Source organism: Mytilus edulis, chromosome 6, assembly GCF_963676685.1.
Source record: "Mytilus edulis chromosome 6, xbMytEdul2.2, whole genome shotgun sequence".
Classification (NCBI taxonomy): Eukaryota; Metazoa; Mollusca; class Bivalvia; order Mytilida; family Mytilidae; genus Mytilus; species Mytilus edulis.
In genome coordinates this window covers 58,425,402-58,448,866 of record NC_092349.1, presented here as the reverse complement: position 1 = coordinate 58,448,866, position 23,465 = coordinate 58,425,402, and the positions used below count along the sequence as shown (strand labels likewise).

At 32.3% G+C, this 23,465-nt stretch overlaps 1 protein-coding gene across 3 annotated transcripts in view; it reads left to right on the top strand.

Annotated features, from left to right (window-relative positions):
• The window catches only part of LOC139527982 (uncharacterized), a 37,196-nt gene extending 13,936 nt beyond the window's left edge, over nt 1-23,260 (top strand). The window contains exons 13-29 of one of the 3 annotated variants that reach the window (XM_071323730.1): nt 258-387; nt 1,475-1,757; nt 3,346-3,390; nt 4,865-5,068; nt 5,782-6,013; nt 7,255-7,417; nt 9,093-9,323; nt 9,822-9,968; nt 10,912-11,080; nt 11,607-11,768; nt 12,326-12,486; nt 13,620-13,801; nt 14,501-14,636; nt 18,188-18,256; nt 18,717-18,923; nt 19,883-19,920; nt 22,424-22,638. In XM_071323730.1, the coding sequence (XP_071179831.1) occupies nt 258-387; nt 1,475-1,757; nt 3,346-3,390; nt 4,865-5,068; nt 5,782-6,013; nt 7,255-7,417; nt 9,093-9,323; nt 9,822-9,968; nt 10,912-11,080; nt 11,607-11,768; nt 12,326-12,486; nt 13,620-13,801; nt 14,501-14,636; nt 18,188-18,256; nt 18,717-18,923; nt 19,883-19,888 (2,527 nt within the window). In that variant the 3' untranslated portion in view covers nt 19,889-19,920; nt 22,424-22,638. Of the gene's footprint in view, nt 1-257; nt 388-1,474; nt 1,758-3,345; nt 3,391-4,864; nt 5,069-5,781; nt 6,014-7,254; nt 7,418-9,092; nt 9,324-9,821; nt 9,969-10,911; nt 11,081-11,606; nt 11,769-12,325; nt 12,487-13,619; nt 13,802-14,500; nt 14,637-18,187; nt 18,257-18,716; nt 18,924-19,882; nt 19,921-22,423 lie in introns of all 3 variants that reach the window. The other 2 variants (XM_071323728.1, XM_071323729.1) reach the window with 2 other exon arrangements.
• The last annotated feature ends 205 nt before the right edge of the window (nt 23,261-23,465 follow it).

The window sequence follows — 23,465 nt, the reverse complement described above, 5'->3', positions numbered from 1 at the left end:
TTTAGTCATTTTTTGCTTTGAACAGGAATAGTAATACATACTCTAACTTAACCAAATAATAAAGCTGCATGTTAAAATAGGACTTTTCTGTTTATGCAAATAATTTGATCAAAAATCTTACAAGAAAATATGATCTGAAGTCATAAAATTTTCAGTAAAACTTACAATCAATTTTGGTGTAAGAATTTTGGTGTGAAAAGAGCTTGTCTTTTAAATTTATATATCGTTCATGTCTCCTATTTTGTATGTATTTTCAGACCGGGTGTATCCAGAATGAGTCAGTTACCATCAGCACCAATGACACCTTCTTTACCTGGGTTGCTGCCATCTGTTGGTCTGAAGTGTTTAGTATTGAAGTTAGTGATACCATCCGAGATCATTGAAAGGGTAAATATTCTTAAATTTTGACAATTTTCCCGTTTTGATTGTGCCAAACCTATGATAGTACAGGGTCATTATGTTTTTGGTTGTTCGGTCGTTTGTTCATCTTTCTGTTTGTCCATCTGTCCCACTTCAGGTTAAAGTGTTTTGGTCAGGTAGTTTTTGATGAAGTTGAAGTCAACTTGAAACTTAGTACTCATGTTCCCTGTGATATGATCTTTCTAATTTTAATGTCAAATTAGAGTTTTGGCCCCAATTTCACGGTCTACTAAAAATAGAAAATGACAGTGCAAGTGTAACATGTACTATGGACACATTATTGGTATGCCACAATTTCCTAAATGCAGGAGTTTTGAATTTCTTCCTGCATGGTATTAGTTTTAAACATATTTATTTATAGTGGATTGGGAAACAAGTTTTGCAACTTATATTAATCCCTTTCCACTTTGCGGGTGCGAGTGCTGCCTTGTAGCGACATTAGCCTGCTCTTTTTCGAAATCTACAAGGGTGTCTCTAACGTGCAAGAGATATGGCTCTCTCTTAACACGGGTCAGCCATTTATCGTCCCCTTCTGACGGACTATCATTGTTTCCTCAAGACCATACTCGCAAATGGTGTCAAGGGAGAGCCGAAAATTCAGTCCCTGAAATTTTCATCTCATGGTATTGTCAATTCACTTGAAAGATTTTATTTGTATAAATCAATTAGTCATATTCAAACAAAGAGATTGGATAAATTTGTTGATAGTGGTTTATATGAAATATATTGGAGATGAATTTTTATTCTAATCTAAATGATGAGTTTCTTGTAAGAAAACATAAGTTCAGTAGTAAAGCATTGAAGAGCAGTCTCAGTGTCTAGTGTTATAGTATCATCGCCTTAAGAGCAAGGTCCAGCCTTTGGATCTTTGCCTGGTCAAAATAAAGATTTAAAACTTGGTATTTGCTGCATTTAAGAGTAAGAGCAAAAATGAATCTTATTTATATCTGATTACTTTGCATTTTTTGCCAGCAACAGCTAACTAAAGAATATTTTATTCAGAATTTACTATTTATATCTAACTTTTTCTCGAACTATTTGTGATTTTCTGCAGGAGCCATGGGTTGCTAATATTGATCCCAAATATTTGAAATTAAATGTAACTGCTTACTTTGGAAGTGTTCGTCTACGTACTAGAATGTCACTCAAAGATGCCGTTGCACTGGACATAGAAAAAGATAACTATGGAAACACTGTTTATGAGATTTACTATCTAGAGGAAAAATTTCTGTTTGAGAATTTAGACATTGCAGAATATGATGTTGAAAAGGAGCTTGGTGCTAATCCATATTGTATGTTAAAAGTGGAATATACAAAACCTGGTACATTTGCACAAAGTAAGTTGTTTATATTTATTGACATTTGGTTTGTGGTTGTTAGTTGTCTCATTGTGTCTCATTGACAATCTAACTACATCTTATTATTATGATGACTTTGTAGCTACAGAAACCATTAAAATACATTCTTTTTTACTTCAGTGTTACACTTAAAGCTAAAAATGTGTTATGAATAAACCAGGTGAATTGGTGTTTTCACATGTGGAAAGCATTGTTTTATTTTTGTGTTAAGATTGATGCAATCAAAACCCTATGAAACTGACTCGAATCTAAGGTTTATAACTACTTTTGAGATACAAAAAAATATAGTGCATTTTTTATAACATTCTAAAATATCCTGTCAATGAACATATCAAATTTATCAATCAAATATATGCTCAGATATTCAAGTTTCAAAATAATGTTCTACTTGTCAAGAAAATTACATAACTTGTGCAAGGTGCAGGAATCTAATTTTTGTTGAGCCTGCAACTTTTGTTGCAGAAAGCTTGACATAGGGATAGTGTTCAGGCGGCGGCATCATTAGCTAACTTCTTAAAAGCTTCATATTATAGAAGGTGGAAGACCTGGATGCTTCATACTTTGTATATAGATGCCTCATGTTACCAAGTTTCCTTCACTCACATGTCCAATGTCCTTGACCTCATTTTCATGGTTCAGTGACTACTTGAAAAAAAAGTTATTTTTTTTGTAATGTGAAATTCTCTCTTATTATAAGTAATAGGATAACTTTATTTGGTATGTGCATACCTTGCAATGTCCTCATGCCCGTCATACAGTTTTCACTTGACCTCAACCTCATTTCATGGATCAATGAACAAGGTTCAGTTTTGGTGGTCAAGTCCATATCTCAGATACTATAAGCAATAGGTCTACATATTTGGTGTATGGAATGATTGTAAGGTGTACATGTCTAGCTGGTATGTGGCATCTGACCTTGACCTCATTTTCATGGTTCAGTGGTCAAAGTTAAGTTTTTGAGTTTTGGTCTTTTGATCTTATACTATATGCAATAAGTCAACTATATTTGGTGTATGGTGTATGTCAGTCCCTCAGATTGAATTTGATCTTGACCTCATTTTCATGGTTCATTGCTCAGTGCAGTTTTAAGTTTTTGTGTTTTGGTCTGGTTTTTTAAAAACTTAAAGCAATAGGTCAACTCTATTTGTTGTATGGAAGAATTGTTAGCTGTACATGTCTGCCTGGCATTGTTCATCTCACCTTGATCTCATTTTCATGGTTCAGTGGTCAATTTTTAGTTTTCTGGGTTAGTGTTAAGTTTATGTTTAAATTGTAATAAAGCTTTATATTTAGGACTATCAACATAATATCAATGATTAGTAAAGAAGGCGAGACATGTCAGTGTGTGCACTCTTGTTGTTCTGTAAAAAGTGAGGTTATTGTTAAATACAAATAGAGTTACCTGCTTGATACAATCCAATGTTTTAATTTCTTATCACTGATAAATTAGAGCAATCTTTACCAAGTACTTAGATTTAATGTAAATGATGCATGAGAGTTCTCAATAACATGACATCTATAGATTAACTTTGCTTATTAATTTCCAACTATGCCTTATTTCCTGAAGAACCCAGGTTATCTCCACCTTATGCAGATAATGGTAAACAAAGAGGTATAACATATCACATGACATAACTATATTTAGCTTGGGGAAAACCATATATCCATGGTCAGACTATATTTAGCTTTACATTTGTGCTTATATGCATGTTTAATGTATTAATGTGTTTTTAATTAATTTTCATTTTTAACTTGTTTTAATTTGATAATTTTGAATTTATTTGATATACATGTAATGTTTTCTAATTATTAATTACGTGTTACTAAATGATAAAAAAAAATGGTGATTGGACTAAAAAGATCATAGATGAAAGAGAGTAAAAATAATTTGAGGTCCAGTTAGGATATAAAATATGTTTCTTTAAACAGATGAAACAGGAAATGAAATTAAGAAATGAAAATGTATACAATGTGAAGTTTAACTGTTTTCTAATATTTCTAATTGAGTATGTCAAGGTTTTGAACAGTCTTGATCCAGTTTATATCTCACCCTGGATTCACCAGTTAAATACAAGAAATGCATGAAGATATTTTGTATTTTTTTTTATACTTTTGTTTATTCATCAAATGCACTGTATATTTTATCAATGTATTTTATTATTGTATAGCTATTATTATTATTGCAAATATAACCTGTTAACATATATTGTCCTAGCTTTGTTATTGTCTTTGTAAACTGTATTTTGCAAAGTTCAGTCGTCAATGTATATATATCAACCATGAATCCTTCTTGTTTTCATGCTAAAATAAGAATTAATATATCAAAATATGCAATAAACTTCAGGGTACTACTGTATATGAGAAAGTATGAATGTTCATGGGGTACCAATTTTCATGGATTTGTAGGTCCCTCCAGTCCAAATGTTTAAAATATTACTTGACAAAATGCTTATTTTCTATTGAATACAAAAGTGTTATCTTGAAATGATATATTAAAAACATTTCAAACCAACAATTTTTTTCACAAACTACAAAAATTGATACCCTTGAAGAGAGGTAATTCCCAAGTATTAAAAAAAAAACTATCAATGTCCATGAATACTAGTTAGTTTAAAAAATAGGGGGACCATTTATGGACAAAATAATGAATGAAAAAAATTATGAATTACAGGCTCTAGCCTATGGACAGACACATAAAGTTCCCATGATTCAACATTGTTTCTGAATTGGTCCAATCGGCTCATTATAGGTGCTGTGGGGTTCACATTTTGCAATCTTAGCGTCCTGGATAAAGGACACATGACAGTGACATGGACCTATTCAAATGGTCCAGCTAGTCTGGTTCCCATGCTATAACATTATTTCTGAATTGGTCTGTTTAGATCATTGAAGTGCTGTGATGGTCCGTTGAAAATGTAACGGATAAATTAAATCAAAGTGAGAATAAGTAGTTAATAATAGTTTAGTTTATATGTACTGATAACTTATTTACTTTAATGTAGGATCAGCCCTCCCAGTTGGTTGGGCTAGAGTGCCTTTGTTCCAGCGTGATGCCCTGTACTGATAACTTATTTACTTTAATATAGGATCAGCCCTCCCAGTTGGTTGGGCGAGAGTGCCGTTGTTCCAGCGTGATGCTCACAATCCAAGAGGAGGCAGAGATTCTATAGATTCTATAGATATTCATTGGTTACTACAGAATGGTGACTTTAAGTTAACATTACATCCAGGAGATATCCCAGAAGTCTCAACACATCCATCTTCTCCAACAGTACCTATTAATACTGAAGGTAGGAGAAAATATAGTCAAGTTGTTGTTTATTATTGTTTTAAGACAAACCCATAGATTTCATCAACAATGTCTGTTAATACTGAAGGTAGGAGAAATATTGTCAATTTTTTTTTTTTTTATTGTTTTAATACACACCCATCTTCCCCAACACTACCTGTTAATACTGAAGGTAGATGAAATATTGTCAATTTTTTTTTTTTATTGTTTTAATACACACCCATCTTCCCCAACACTACCTGTTAATACTGAAGGTAGATGAAATATTGTCAAGTTTTTTTTTTTTTTTATTGTTTCTAAACATATCCATCTCTGCAAAGAGTATTTGTCAATTAAGAAGATATAAGAGAAATGTACTAGATGGTAAATTCAGAAAATTTTGCCATTGTTTTGTTATGCATTTACTCCCTCGTTAGGTCTCTCAAAAATTATAAGTTTGTCTTAAATTTTGATGGTATCATTTCTATGCAACATTTCTGAAAGTCCATTGATTGATTTCACGTTTTTTTACAATCACAATAAATTATTTTCCAAAAGTTCTTTATTTACAGTGTTTGGTTCATTACTGTACTCATCCAAGATGCTTTCCAATTTCACAATACCAATGGTACAAAATACATTTTAAGTTGCAGTTTTAAATTGTAAAGTGGTTTATCTGTAAGATTACACTGAACTTATAAAATTAGCCTTGTAAATAATTAATTTACATTACAGATGCCATCCTTGGATATCACTCTGAGTTGTTGGTTATGGTATATGATCCACGAGAGGAACCACCTGACAGAGCACGCCCACCAGGCCTTCCTGCTATGCCTTTACAGGTCCCACCTGCTGATACAAGACATAGCCCAACCTACAGTCCCAAACCTAGTCCAAGACCTCTACCCAAAAAGGGAAGTCCACACCCACAACCTAGACCCAAAGAAAGTCCTAAACCTAAGCCAAGGTTTGTATGTCAATGTCACGGAACAATGTTTTTCGATCTTTCATATGTTAAACATCACAACAATGGGAAAAATGCAGAATGTATCATGCTTATGAAAAAAGTTCAAAATTTCAATAAGAACCTCAGTGTTAATATAATTATAAATATTTGAAAATTGATAATAAGCATTCACTTAGCTCCAAGGTAAATAGTTTGTTGTTTAAAAAGAAATCACTACTAATTCATAGTATGGTATGCATATAAATCTTTTACTTTGAATGAAATGAAACTATTTTTATTATAAATTCAGCAGTTAATATTATGTTTTTATTATTGAGAAAATTGTGACTGGATAGACATAAAAAAAAACTTGATTTTTTAATTTTGGTAGCTTATTTGTTTGCAGCATAAACTGATCTTACATCTGTGTCCATATTTCAACATTAAGAATAATAAAATGTACATACAAAGGAGTAGGGGCATTAAGGTCTGGTTTTGGCCCAAGAAAATAAATTGTTTGATAACTTTTTCAAATTGGCACATAATGTTGAGAAATGCATATGGTCAAGAAGTATAAATGAAAAACATTAAGAAGTTTGTGTGGTGACGTCACAATTACGTCATAATATATACTGTTTTCACAAAAACGATGAAAAATACAGAATTTATGCAATTTTCTATCTTTATTTCCGTTGTGGAAACATTGTGCGCAGCCAAGAAACAACACAATAATTTAACAGAAGCTTTATTATATCTATTGACAAAATATCACCAAATATAAAGTTGTTTCTTGGGTGCGCACATACTTTTTCAATCTAAAACATACTTCAAATTTGATGAAAAACAAGGAAAATCATGAAATTTTACAAAATATGCAAATTAAGTCATGATTTGTTGCCATGGTAACTTGTTTAATGTCCAAAATTGTTTTGTTTTTCTGTATACTTTGTACCTTAGTAAAGTTTTCAGTAGTTTAAAATTCTGTATGATAACTTTTAAATTTGCAGTAATTTTTGGGCCAAATAAGGGCCTTATTGCCCCTACTCCTTTCTGATTATCATTATACGGTATAAGAAAAATACATTGGCTATAAAAGTTGTTGATTTGATCTGCTTTGGCCATAATCTTCATAGTTACAGATATCATGAAAAAATTGAGAATGGAAATGAGGAATGTGTCAATGATTCAACAACCAGACCAAAGAGCAGAAAACAGCCTTGGAAAGGATTTCAAAAATTATATGTACATGTCTTTTATTGTAGGGAGAAACCAAGGATAAGGTTCCAGGATGATGACAGTCCATGGGTGGAATACAAACCTGATGTAGCTAACGAGAGGAATGAGACTCCCACACCTAAAAACCAGGCATTTGATCTTTATATTGATGGTGTTAGATTTATCACTGATAATTCATCCATTGTGAAGGTAAAATACAAGTCTTTCTATTTCTACCCCTCAATCAGTAACTTTATGTGTGTACATGTAGTTGGGTGCATTTTGCCATAGACCTTGTGTTATTTTGGAATCTGTGACACTTGACACGAGAATTTGCGACACTTGAACTATTGAAGACATATATAATAATCACTTTTCCTTTGTGGCGTCAGACATTTTCTCTTGTGACATCAACATATAATGAAACTACTGCAGGGTTTAAGCTAGGATTTTGAAGTTTTTAGTCACTTTTGCGCGCTATGAAAATCAACCTTTTTTAGCTCACCTGGCCTAAAAGGCCAAGTGAGCTTTTCTCATCACTTGGCGTCCGTCGTCTGTCGTCGTTATTGCCCTTAATGGTCAGTTTTTAACAATTTTCATTAATTTGGTAAATTTTTGTTACAAAATATTTTCCTCTGTAACTCAAGGGCCATGTTTGTTATAGATAGAGAAAATGGTAAGTAGCAAGAATGTTCAGTAAAATAAGATCTACAAACACATCACCATCACCAAAACACAATTTTGTCATGAATCTATCTGTGTTCTTTGTTTGATATGCACATAGACCAAGGTGAGCGACACAGGCTCTTAAAAGCCTCTAGTTTGTGTTACAGCAAGGGACCAAGGATTTATATTACTAGCTTGTCTTTATCTTTGACTTTGTCAGATTTTAAAGGACTTACATAGGCATGATTGGCAGTCAGTATTGTATGATTTGACTGTATTGGCCCTTATTATGAAGTTTCTGACATGGGATGTGGGAACTTAGTTCACAATTTCTCTTCAGTTTGTTCCAGAAGATATTCCTGATCAACAAAAGTTGGATACATTTTTTTAAACAAGGTCAAACAAGGAATCACAGCAGAAATTAACTTGCAATAATTATATCACTGCATATAAATCATTATCCTTATAAAACGTCTAAATCGAAATTTGGAAATCATTTCTATTAAGTCTAAGTTGGAACTGTATAAAATCCTTTTTGGAACAAGTATAACAACTGAAAGGAGGTTGTAAATAAATCAAAAATAGATCACATTTACTACTTTCGGTTTTGAAATGAAACGAAAACAGGAAGTGACAAGGGGATGATAAATTCAAAACGAGTCCGGATTCATCAGGAAATTATCATTTTTCGGTTTAATTTCTTTTATTAAGAGATATATATTTGGCTCTCTCGTTTAATTGATTCTAAAAGATATCGTATTTTACGTTTTTAATCAGTGAAGTGTTTCAGTTAATCCAGTGCAAAACTGTTCCAAGATGTTTGCATTATTCTATCTTGAGGAATTGCAAATTTTCATATATCTTTTAATAATGGAACTTAAATTTAAAAAGGAATCAATGTTTTGTATACATTCCCTGGTCATGCTGGTACACCATTCACAATTTATTAAGAAGTTGAACCATTTCAAGGGCTATTGTGAATACATTTAATTTTGTGGATACCAATTTTAGTGGATTGTTTAAAAAAATGCATTTTCATGGATATTTGATTCTGTGGTTATGCCAAATTTTGCATAAATTTCTATAATACTTTTGTTATTTGTTAAACATTTAAATTCATGGTATCTGCTGAAGATAATTGGTATCTAAAGAATATTGATGAATTTACAGTATATTGGTATTGAGTATTTTAAAGGGTTTTTGTTTTTGTATTTTTCAGGTAACAGGAATAATTGGAGCACCTGATGACACCAAGATGTTATTGACCATACCAGATCTGGACAAGTCAGCTAGATGTCCTGTATTCCAGTTCAAACTCACCTTTAATGAGCAAGGGAAAGAATTAGATGATGATGTAGTGGCTTTCCTAAGAGTTTATACCTGGGATGTCATCAAAGAGGAGATAACTGTCATTGGGAGCTGTTTTGTACCAATATTTGACAAAGACAATGTAAGGGTAACCATTATAGTATGATATCTTGCCAGGAATGACATAAAAGCATTTTGAAAGAGACAGCTGTCTTGCTTTGGTTTCTGCATCTTAACATGAGAACCTTTCACAATTTTATCTTTATAAAAAACTTTTGAGAAACAAACCTCTGCTGAAAATTGACTACATGACTAAAAAACTTTTTTTAGTCCAGCAGTATGGTAAACTGACAAAATGTATATGGAGTAGTTATCTTTGTCTACCCATTATTTGAAGTAAAGATTATGTTTGCACCTATTTTATGCCATATACTCTTGCCATTTAGCCTTTTTGTACTGATGCGGTGTAAAACAATCAGCAATCATACTTTAATTGAATAATAAGGAAAAGTTTTGGTAAGAATTTGTAAAACTGATAAAATTTGTATGGAGCTGTTAGTAACTTTGACTATCCATTAGGGTCTGGCATGGTTAGAATAGGAGTAAAAAAGTAAAAAGAATTGTGCTGATATATTTGCAGGGTTATCAGTTAAATGTAGGTGGTCATCAGTTACGACTACATAATGGTGTTCCTCCACAGAAACCTAAATACCATGCTACAGACTTAGATAATATACCAGTTGTACCAGGGGCTTCCATTCTTGTACGAGTTCTACCAACAAAAGCAGTAAGTTTATCGGTTTCATTGCAGTTATTTAACATTGTCTATTTATACCATTCTGTAAATGCCTTATAAATTAAAAGAAGAAGGTGCGGTATGATTTCCAATGAGACAAATCTCCACCAGAGACCAAATGACATTGCAGTTCAAACTGAAGGGTACTGTACGGCCTTCAGCAATAAAAGGCCTCAAAATGACAAATTTTAAACAATTCAAACAAGAAAACAAATGGGCTGAATTATGTACAAAACAGATATGATATACAGCAACAAATGACAACCACTGAATTACAGATTCCTGACTTGGGACAGGCACATACAGAATGTGGCAGGGTTAAACCTGTCTGTATGTAAAAATGAATGAAACTATTATTTAACGGAATAATAATTTTAGATGAAACACATAATAAATTTACAACATAGAGTTGAAATGGAATTTCAAGCCCTGAGTTTTTCCCTACCTGCATATAATAAATAACTCTTGCAATGAATAATTGAATGGTGCATTGGTGGCCATATATCACACTGGAAAAATTCTGCTACTATCCACCATACCATTTTGTTCAATGTCAGTGCGAATTGTTATGGATGGTGAATAACTTGTGTTTATTTGGATATTGGATTTCATGGTTGCATAATAGTTTTATACAAAAAGTGGTTAACCTATACGCTGAAATCCACAAAAATGTATGAATAATGTCCTGTGGAATCATTTATATGCGTTGGGTACCAATTTTGTGGATTTCGTTGGTACAGGTAAACCATAAATTTAAATGTTCAACGAACTACATATCTTCTTCAAGGTTGTATGTAGACTTTGGCAACTCCACGAAATCAAATACCCAGGATAATGCAAGTTTTTCTCAACCCATAAAAAATTGTAACCAGGAGAATAAATGAATCCATAGTATTGACATATATGCATGAACTATTTTATTTGAATTTGTTAGGCTGATCAACCAGCTCCTAGCTATGGTATAGGATATTATAAGTCTGAGCAGTGTAGGCCTACAGCATCAGAGAAAAGAATATTTAGTAGCTATAAGGAACATATGATGTATCCTAAGACTGTCAGAGATATGATACAGAGGCTGCAGCAGGCTGAAGGACAAACAATAGGTAAGATGTTTGCTGTATGTTGCCTTTTCACAAAAGGCAATATCTTGCCTACCATGCTTGCTTTTGATGCTTACAACAGTTAAATTGCTCCCAGCAAAGTTAAACAAAAAACTTTAAAAAAAAATTAGTATAAACTTGTTTTGATGTTTAATTTGGTAAAGGTATATTCCTATGGACAGAAATTCATAAACAGGTGAAAAATTTTTATCACTAAGGATTTGTTGACAAACCTATGTATGGGTTTTAATCTGTATGTGTATATGGATTCAAATTCCAAATTTATCATTTTGGTAAATAGAACATACATCATAAACATTTTTTATCAAAGGTTCCAGACTTATAATTTAGTTTGCAGCTCACACGTTTAGTCCACATAAGACTCATCAGTGATGCTAAATTCAAAACGATTGGAAAGCCAAATCATATCAACCATAAAATATTTTCTTCTTAAGATACATGGCCCTGAAACTTGTTGAATATCCCAAGTTTAAATTATCTTATAGGGGTTGTAAACATTTTATTTCAGGCCAGAATGATGAAGAACTATTAGGTTGGCTCCAGGATAAACTAGATGTAAAGAAATATGGTTCTAATGTCGCTGCTGGTAACCTTCCACTGGACAGAGCAATACGATACAGGGTCAAGATGGGCATTAATGTTAAAATACAACAGGCTCATAACCTACCAGGTAAGCAATACGATACAGGGTCAAGATGGGCATAAATGTTAAAATACAACAGGCTCATAACCTACCAGGTAAGCAATACGATACAGGGTCAAGATGGGCATAAATGTTAAAATCCAACAGGCTCATAACCTACCAGGTATAGAGACAACGTAATATAAGAACATGTCAGGGTGAAAATTGAATTGATCTATAGCTATAGCTAGTAAGCTAAAGTTAAAGATTGTAAAGACTTATAATCCCCTAGAAATATAAATCAAGGGGGGAGGGCTATATCTTTTTCCTTGCTATTTCAATTTGTTTGAATCAATTTCATTGACGTCAGTATTTCTTTTACTTGGAAATCAAAATATTTATTTTATGTTTAGACTTTTTTAGACCACTTCCCGGCTTTGCAATTTTTTTTAATTTACTTGATGTAATTGAATAAGATAAGATCAAAGTTTTACGATTATTGACAATTTATATTCACTTTAATTGTTATCCACAAATGTCCTGGAAATTAAATGCTCCCAGATTTTGTAAGTTTACAGAATTGTTTTTTTGAATTATTTTTTCAGAGGGAATTTACCTACAGTGTTTTGCCAGAGTACAGCCTGGTGAGAAAGTTGTATCCATGCCTCCTACAGAGGATGGCCATGGAGAGGAAGAGAAATTCATTACACTTAAACTAGACTTTGAAAGTTTTCAGAAATCTCCTGTCTGGACAGACGATTTCACAGTAAGTTTTGAAGTTTTAGATATGAATATTAAGTTATTACAATAATAATAACCACTGACAAGCTTCATGTCATAGGATTTGGACATGAAAATGTCAGAGATAAGCTACCCATTTAAAAATTTAAAAGCTGATATAAGCTGTGTAGGACAGGGATACACAATATAAATTAAATCATAAAAAAACACTGTTTTCAGTGTTTATAAGACTTGCATTATAAAATTAAAACTCTGTTTGTAAAATTATTTCTGAGATGTCAATGATCTTAACTCAATCATTGGGATAATGATGTTGGATGGCTGCATATCGTCAAGCGGCAAATTAATATGCATATTCAGGACAAGAACATGTTAATGACATATGAATATTAACCCTGCTTTGTACTCGATTGTCACACTGAGCCAGATTTTTTAACATGCTAGTTCACAAGGTCACAGTCCACAGGAAGACAAGTCCCCTTACTCTCATCTGGCACTTTTTATGCCCCATTTATGGGCATTATGTTTTCTGGTCTGTGTGTCCGTCCGTCTGTTCGTTCGTTCGTCCGTTCGTCCGTCTGTCCCATGTCAGGTTAAAGTTTTTGGTTGAGGTAGTTTTTGATGAAGTTGAAGTCCAATCAACTGGAAACTTAGTATATATGTTCTGTATGATATGATCTTTCTAATTTTAATTCCAAATTAGAGATTTAACCCCATTTTCACGGTCCACTGAACATAGAAAATGATAGTGCGGATGGGGCATCCGTGTACTGGGGACACATTCTTGTTTTGACTCCAAGCCAACCAGTCTTTGCTCTTACTCTTGATTTGTCTAGTGGAGATGCAGCAAATACCGATTGTAATGAGGCCCCTCATGGGGGGGTCCTAGTAATCACATAATCACCATTTTTTTGCCAATATAATCACATAATCATTAAATATTTGCTTATCTTTAGTAATCAAATTATCATATAAAACTAAAAATGCAGTCCTAGGTAATCAAATAATCATGAAATATTTGGCTTAATAATCAAATAATCATTAAAAAAACGGCCAAGTAATCACATAATCAAAAACCCCATGAGGGCCCTCTGTAATGTCTTTGGTTTGACCCATTAGACGATTGATCATTTTCATATGTCATTGTTTATTTTCCAGAATCTTCATCCATTTTATGATGAGAATTCTGTACTATTGATACAACTGTATGGATTAGATGTAAAATACACCAGCAGAATAGAACATGATGGTCCTGGTAAATTAAGGACCAGTAAAGATCAGGAATTATCATTAGGCAATGAACAGATAATTGGATGGACTGTTGTACCGCTGTTTGAAGGGTAAAATCTGTTTATGTGTTATTTGTATCCTGGGAATTCATTATTCATTGGAAGTCAATTTTTTTCTTGAAATTCAGAGTAAAAATTGAGCAAGCTATTTAAATGCCCAACTAATTATAGATTTACAGTAGGCTTAATTGCAAACTTTAGCAAAACCACTCAATCCAGTATATAAAAAAAAATACATTTGTCTTGTGTGTAGAAAAAAACATGAAAAATCAAATGAAAATGAATTAACAATAGTTGCTCAGATATTTATGTCATGAAAATGTTCATTATAATGGATTTTTCTTTAAACAAATTCCTAACACACATTTGGAAAAAAAAAGCAAAGTCAAATGAATAACACTTTTATTGCTGTTCTTCATCTTAAATCTACAGTCTGCTTTTCTCTGTATTAAGAAACATAGAATAAATGTAATATAAAAAAATGCAGACTAGTATCTTAAAAATACTGCTTTCATTTGCCCCGAAATTTCAAATAGAAACTATACTAACATGTAGACAAATACCAGAGAAAGACAAAGACCAACAGATTTTGATACTACCAACTGCTGTTATAATGGTACATCATGATTTGCTGATGTTTATATATTTTCTTTGTATGCATGTTAAACAAATTATCAGAACCCTTAAAAACAATGAAGACCTTGTAATAGTCTGGGATCAATAGTATTATGGTTTACTTTATATTTTCAGAAACTCAGTTATGTCTGGAACCCATGAGTTACCTATCTTTAAAGGCCAGTACCCTGAAGGGATGTTAGAAGATCTGACTAACTTTCCTGTAGATGAAGTTTTCAGACGATGGAAGTGGGATAAAGGGGCCAGACTGGTATGTTAAATATATTATTTGATTGGCAGTTATTTGAAGTTTGTCAGTCTTTAGTTTTTGAATTTGGAATTGTGTGATGTGTTTCTGAATATGTTAACTAGTTATTTCTTTAATAAACTGTTAAAACATCAGAATGGAGGTTTGGTATGCTTGAGAGGGGCCACATCAATACTCAATTGATAGGGGGTATCACTGGGGTTTTGTTACCTCCATCCCTTTTCATATAATTTAGATCGTAAAAAAGATACTGTGGATTCATTTATTTTCGTGGGTATCAATTTTCGTGGATAGAGAAAAAAAGACGTTTCGTGGTATACGTAAATTCGTGGATCGCTGATTACAACAAAACAAAAATTAGATACGTAATTCGTGGATTTCTTTTTGATTTAGGAGATCATATAACCTCCTTGGTTTGATCAATAATAAAACAAAACAAAATAGAAGGAATTCATTGAAAATATTTTGAATTGTCAAAATCCTCGCTTGGTCATTCTAGGTTAAAGTGTTCATTGATAACTTCGATTACAATAATGGACAGAGACAACTAATTATTTGTTTGTTTTACAATTTATAAATTCTCGTCTGAATTCTATAAGGCATTCAAAACTTTATGATTGAAAGCTCATTTCCCTAATCACGACATAATAAACAGTGATATAAGTATAAGGTGTGAAAATAGATGTTCCTGTCATAAACAATATTACCTACGGGCAATATCCCTGTACTTAATCCTATTGATTTTTAATCACTGGTATACCAAACTATGACACGGTAATTAACAATTTGCAGTTATTTCCCATGAACAGTTTTAATCAATTTTAAAAAGTAAATTATCATATATTTATTATGGATTTAATCAAAATACTTGTATCTTCTTTCAATAAAAAACACGTGTTATGTTACATTGTTTATCGCTAGTCAACACTATACTAGAACTGCATAACGTAACCGGAAAAAAACATCCGACTCCATACACATTTCTCGGGATTATTCTTCGTTGAATGCTTGAATTTGTGGTTCGCTGTGACCCACGAAACTTACGAAAATTGGTATACCACGAATAAAAATGAATCCACAGTATACCTTTTCATACATTGCATAATTATGTAAAAAAGTTACTTTTTTCCCATATTGGTTGAGTTATGTGTGGTGTGTTGGGAAGGTGGAATATTTAAGCCTTAGATTCTGTAAGTAATGTTTACTTACAGCGAGACTTTCAGCTTTGAAAAAATGACTGGGCTTTTCATAACCAAGTAATTGGAACTGTATTGACCTTATCATGTAGTTCTGATAGTTTTCTCCACCTACTCACATATTTTCAAACTGGCAAATGTGACCTATTCCAGCTACACGTCCTATCACCTTGTATGAAGGAAGTGCCCCTTCCATTGAAAAAATAGAACCAAACTGGCTGCTAATAACAAATTAATGTTTAATATTTGTTTAAGTAGTATTCTATGCCATAATTGATTCTTGATGGTAAATTGGAAATAAAATCTTTGTAATGACATAATTTTTATTCCAATACTTTTATTGTCAAGCCTGTAACTTTTGTTGCAGAAAGCTCCACATAGGGATAGTGATCCAGTGGCGTTGGGGGCTACGGCAGCGGCGGCGGCATTAGCTAACTTCTGAAAAGCATTATATTTTTGAAGGTAGAAGACCTAAATACTTCATACTTTGTATATAGATGCCTTATGTTAAGAAGTTTCCGTCAGCCACTTGTCCAATGTCCTTAACCTAATTTTCATGGTTCAGTGACCACTTAAAAAAGAAGTTCAGATTTTTATGGCCCCACAACGAAGTTGTCGGTGCCATAAAGTTTTACCTTTGTCCGTAATTCCGTCTTTCCGTCTTTCCGTAATTCTGTCATTCCGCAACAAACCATTATACAGAGTTTTTTTCTAAACGCCTTCAGATATTGGGCTGATTTTTAGTATGTGAGCTAACCATGATGAGTTACAGGTCAAGTTTAAATTTCTTTCCGCTCCACTAATTTTTGCCGAAATTACGGGCTTTGGACTTTGAGAAATTGTTGAAAATCACAGTTATACAGACTTTATTTCTTAACGCCTTCAGATATGGGGCTGATTTTTGGTATGTGAGTGAACTATGATGAGTTACAGATCAAGTTTAAGTTTCGTTCTGCTCCACTAATTTTTGCCGAAATTACGGGCTTTGGACTTTGAGAAATTGTTGAAAATCACAGTTATACAGACTTTTTTTTCTGAACGCTTTCAGATATTGGGCTGATTTTTGGTATGTGAGTTAACCATGTTGAGTTCCAGATCAAGTTGAAGTTTCGTTCGCTCCACTAATTTTTGCCGAAATTACAGGCTTTGGACTTTGAGAAATTGTTGAAAATCACAGTTTATACAGACTTTTTTTCTAAACCCCTTCAGATATTGGGCTGATTTTTGGTATGTGAGTTAACCATGATGAGTTATAGGTCAAGCTTAAGTTTCGTTCCGCTCCGCTAATTTTTGCTGAAATTAAGGGCTTTGGACTTTGATAAATTATTGAAAATCATAGTTATACGGATTTTTTCTCTATTCCCCTCCAGATTTTGAGCTGATTTTTTATATGTGAGGCTACCATCATGTTTGTGTCCACATGTGTTTATATTGAAATTGCAGATTTTTCAACTTTTTGGGACAGTGCGATTCATGTCGCTTTGACACATCTAGTTTGTAATGTTGAATTTTCTCTTATTATAAGTAATAGGATAATTTTATTTGGTATGTGCGTACCTTGCAAGGTCCTCATGCCCGTCAGACAGTTTTCACTTGACCTCGACCTCATTTCATGGATCAGTGAACAAGGTTAAGTTTTGGTGGTCAAGTCCATATCTCAGATACTATAAGCAATAGATCTAGTATATTTGGTGTATGGAAGGACTGTAAGGTGTACATGTCCAACTGGCAGGTGTCATCTCATCTGACCTTGACCTCATTTTCATGGTTCAGTGGTTATAGCTTAGTTTTTGTGCTTTGGTCTGTTTTTCTCATACTTTATGCAATTGGTCTACTATATTTGTTGTATGGAATGATTGTAAGGTGTACATGTCTAGCAGGCAGATGTCATCTGACCTTGACCTCATTTTCATGATTCAGTGGTCAAAGTTAAGTTTTTAAGTTTTGGTCTTTTTATCTAATACTATATGCCATAGGTCAACTATATTTGGTGTATGGAAATATTTAATGATCTATATGTCAGTTGTGCAGGTTTTATTTGACCTTGACCTCATTTTCACGGTTCATTGCTCAGTGTTAAGTTTTTGTGTTTTGATCTATTTTTTCTTAAACTATAAGCAATAGGTCAACTATATTTGTTGTATGGAAACATTGTTAGCTGTACATGTCTGCCTGGCATGGTTCATCTGACCTTGACCTCATTTTCATGGTTCATTGGTCAATGTTTAGTTATCTTGGTTAATGTTAAGTGTATGTCACAGTTGTAATAAAGCTTCATATTTAGGACTATCAACATAATATCAATGATTAGTAAAGAAGGCTAGACATTTCAGCGTGTGCACTCTTGTATATTTGTAGGCTGATTCCAGTATTGTAGTAGATGTTTGGGATGGACACTTTGAGTGGGATGAAGTTCCTGTACCACATGTAAGTACACAAATATTCATCATAAAACCATTAAAAAAAGGTTGGCTTAAACCTTGCATAATTGATTAAGGATTAGGGGACAGACAGCTTGTCAAAATGTGTGGTGCCTATAAACATAAGGGCAAAAGATGTTGACTGAAACATAATTGACTGTAAGAAAATCTTCTTGGTTCACCAAGTCCTGTTGAAGATGATCTATTATGAATGAGTCTTGTTTTCTGTATTATTATGTAAAGATGTATCAAGTAAAAGCTGAATACTTTTCAATTTAAAATTCATGAATAATACAAATAAGACTAATAAAAATAAAAAGTTATAATTTATGAATAAGATGTGAAGAATGCATTCTAATTTATTAAAAATTTCCTCATTGAAAATATAAGCAATGCAAATTTTGTATTATTAGAAAAATAAATAAAGATGGCAATAATTCATATACACTTTGTCTTTAACTATACAGACTTACAAACAGCTGATGTTGATGTTTGGAAAAGAAGAATCTTTCGTCAATGCCAGAAAACCCAAGAAATCCTGGAAGAAAATAAGTGCATTTGTGGTAGAAGGGTTAGAAAAGAAACAACAGAAGAATGGTACAGACAGTGAATTCTATCAAACAGAAAAAGATTTCTTCAACACAGAAATTACGAAGAAGTTTTATGATTTAATGGTAAGTCTGGCATCAAATAAACATGATCTGCTAAAGTTTTTCTAAAAAGTATTTTTTAAACTTACACACTTAATTTTTTTTTATGATTTTATGATTCCCCCTTTACAATTTTTTATAAAGACTCATTTTCATCTTCAACTTCGTAATTTATTTGGCCTTTTTAACTTTTTTTGATTCGAGCGTCACTGATAAGTCTTTTGTAGACGAAACGCGCGTCTGGCGTATGTACTAAATTTATTCCTGGTATCTATGATGAGTTTATTTTCATGTTCAATAAAAAAAAAAAAAAAAAAAAAAACATGTGTACAGCTGAATAAAAATATAGGTAGGGATATTGACATACAACTAACTCTTAAGGACTGTTCCATTAAAATGTATGTGGGAGGGTATGAAGGGAAGTTTAATTATGAATGTGGATCATGGACCTTTCTTTAGTATGCGTCTATTACCATTATGCCAAATCTTCTAAAAAATGGTTCTTGGTTGTAGGGATATTTCGAAAGTCTCTTTCTACCCTCCCACATACATTTTAATGGAAAAGCCCTATCAAAAAAGATGCTACAAGTAAAACAAACATAAACAACAACAACATGCAACACATGGTCCTGATAGCTTGACTTGGTATGGACACAAAATTTTGGTGGGATTAAACTAGATTAACATGGCACCTTGCATCTACCAACATGGATGACCACTTACTTGAACGGAAATTAAAAATAAAAACAACACATAATTTGAAAAGCTGGTTCAAAATGTGCTTGCTACTACAGAGAGATAGCTAGGGTAACAAAAGCTGTTTTGGCTGCATACTGCCAAATAAGAAAAATAAATATCATAAATAAGTCAATGATAATACTTAAAAAAATAAAAATAATTTGCCACTACATAAATGAAACAAATGAATAGCCTATTGGTTTGAATCAAATAATTAAATCCATGAGTGATACATTGCATTTCAGAAATGATCCAATACAAGTTTATTAAGTTAGGTCAAGAGGTAAAGTTAGATATTGTAACTACTTGTCTCTATATTCATCTGTATTTATCCTTGAATCTGTTTAGAAACATCCCTCATCTTTCCACTGCTATGTTCTCCCTATGCATTGTCATGAATCTTTCAGTCAGTTAGCTTTGTCAGTTTAAAGACCCATTGGTGGCATTAGGCTATTTTATGCTCAGTTAGCTTTGTCAGTTTAAAGACCCATTGGTGGCATTAGGCTATTTTATGCTCAGTTAGCTTTGTCAGTTTAAAGACCCATTGGTGGCATTAGGCTATTTTATGCTCAGTTAGCTTTGTCAGTTTAAAGACCCATTGGTGGCATTAGGCTATTTTATGCTCAGTTAGCTTTGTCAGTTTAAAGACCCATTGGTGGCATTAGGCTATTTTATGCTCAGTTAGCTTTGTCAGTTTAAAGACCCATTGGTGGCATTAGGCTATTTTATGCTCAGCTAGCTTTGTCAGTTTAAAGACCCATTGGTGGCATTAGGCTATTTTATGCTCTTTAGTTGGGTTGTTGTCTCTTTGACACATTCACTATTTCCATTCTCATTTTTTTTCAGTTAAAGAACCATTCCAAAGAAAATTTGTTTTTTGAAATACTATTATACAAAAATTTAAGGAATTTTTTACAAGGCTTTAAACTTTACTCACAAAAGACCAAAATAACATAGAAAATTCTTTAAGGTGGTACCTAACACTTTAACTAAAATTAATTTGGCTCGTTTAATTTTCTTAAAATTTTGACAAAGTATTTACTTTGACCCTTTGACAAAAATATAAAAATTTCAAAATATTTGAACCAACCGTTTAATCAGAAAAATTACACTGGTTATATAGCAGTTTGACAAACACTTATTTTGATCATTGAGAAGCTTAATATTCCCAAATGAACACAACGTCATTAAAAAGTTCTGCTGATTTTCCAAAGTTATCTCCCTGTAGTGTTAGGTACCACCTTAATGTTTAAAAAAAAACCCTCTATGGCTCCTCTATTTTCACTGCCAAAAAAAATGCATTTGCATTGTTATCTTGATTTAATTTAAATTAGTCTTTGTTGCTTAAAAAAGATAATTCAATTTTTTATTTGTTTTGCATATTTTTGTTGCCTATGTAGTACATATTGTGATATTGATTTGTTGCCTTTTTTGTACATAAAATTTATACTTTTGTTATTGCAGAGATGTTCAAAAGATCCTTTTGTTTTGTTTGGCTATTTATCTGCTAGGAATAAATGATTTACTTCTACAGACTATTTTATTACAAGTGCGCTTGTTCTCTTGTCTACTAGGTTTTTTGTCAATCAGTTTAATTAAAATCAGGCATTTATGTGGTTGTATAGAACTATGATAAAGATAGAGTCAAATTACTGTAACTTGACTATAAATGTTGTTTTTTACAGCAGTTCATTACAATTTCTGACCAGTTGAACAGTTTGGTTTCGATATAACAGATTGCAATTTGCTCAGAATTTTGAATAAACTGGAATAGGTGGAGAGTCAAGTCACAGTAATAAAGTCTGAAGTTCCATTAGAGCTATTTTCCTAATGCATGTAGTTTCAAGGTTTGGTTGGCTTGCTTGTTTTGTTTGTATAAATGTTTGCCCAAGCAATGTTAGTTAGTTTGACATTATACTCTGCATCTTACCTTACATCCAATAACATTATACAAGCTGAATCTATTGATTGCAGATGTCAATCTTAATTTACAATGCTTAAGCAAACATTAGTACAAACAATACAAGCAGGCCAACTAAACCTTCAAACTACATGCATTAGGAAATTGCTCTAAATTGTTGGTTGAGGTTCTTCTTTTACTCTGCTTGTACTCTTAGATTTAGATTAATTAAAACATAAATGGAAGGGTGTTGATATGTGAAACTTTTAATTTTACATATATTGTATCTAATTTTCTTGTTAAGTTTTTTAAACAAAAAGAAGATGATTGATACAGAATTTCGCAATGGATGCCATCAGTACATTCTTAAAAACTTTAAAAGATTGAAAAAAACCAAGTAGTTTTAAAAATCAGTCTTAGATTTAAGATACAATTAATAAAAAATCTATCTCTAATAGATATATTTTGGGCACTTGCAAATACTGCTGCAAGCTATATATTATATGGCTGATGAGTAAACAGCAGATCTCAATTCTGTAACTCATAAACAAATTAGGGCTGTTCCATTTAAATGTATGTGGGAAGGTAGGAAGGAAAGTTTAATTATTGAATGTGGGTCATGAGTCTTTTTTCAAGATGTGCCTATTACCATTATGGAAAATTATCTAAAATATGGTTCTTGGTTGTAGGGATATTTTGAAAGTCCCTTCCTACCCTCCCACATACATTTTAACGGAATAGCCCTTAAATGTATGGGTGTCTTTCAAGCATACGACAAGGAGTGAGTTTTTATTAATCTTGACTACCCATAAGGGTCTTTTTTGCACGGTCTTTATCACGCATACTGTAATTCTGATCGAGACTGAATTAATTTCTTATTTTACAGGAGGATGCCTTGATGACTGCAGGATTTGGTCCTCTGAAACAGACAATATAATTTACAGATTATCAGAGACACTAGGAATAATTCACATATATTGTAGTCTTAAGATTACATTTATACTTATCTCGAGGTGTCATTTTGAAAATGTAATATTGTCTGTACAAAGATATTGTTAAAAAGATATCATACATTCCAAATAACTTTTAGATTTGATAAAATTGATCTTGTACACATGTATGAATGGAATTGGAAAAAAATCTCATAATCATATATACACATGTAAAATTGACAGTTTGTAAATCTAAACAATATATCATAATCATTATATTAATGGCATATTAAGATTTCTGAACTGAGAATATCATGTGCTGTGAAACCATCTATGATTAAATAGCAACATCATTTTGGTGTCATCTTAATGTTAAATGTATAAATGAGGGTGACACAATAATCAAAAATATGATTTGTTTTATTTAAGAAATGATGTAGATCATATAAGGAAACAGTTTTATAATTGTGTTTTTAAGGTGGTACATAACACTACAGGGAGATAACTCAAAAGATAAATTCAAAGTTGATATTTTGTCAAAATTTATGAAAATTAAACGAGCCATATTAGTTTAAGAAAAGGTGTTTGGTACCACCTTAATTTTCTTAAAATTGTTTGGTTAGGTACTGAGTTGAAGACTTGTGTGAATTATGTTTACATTTTCTAGAACATTCCATCAGGTATTAACAATTGATTGTACTTTGTTGTTTTCTACAAAGGCAAAATCAATGAAAGTGTATATGATTTTCAACATTCTTTAATCACTAAATAAAATCAAAAAATTGAAAAAATCATTTGTAGGTATTCCACCAATGAATCACATTTTCTAAGATTTTTTCATGAACTGGTGAATGAATATGTTACAAATGAGCTGTTCCGGATAGAAATCAGCCTTATGCAATAAAATACCAATATATCTATTAATCATTTCAAATTGATGTTTTGTAAAAAAAATGTCTATGCAAAGTCTGTAACTGTTTGAAAATTTAGTTCATA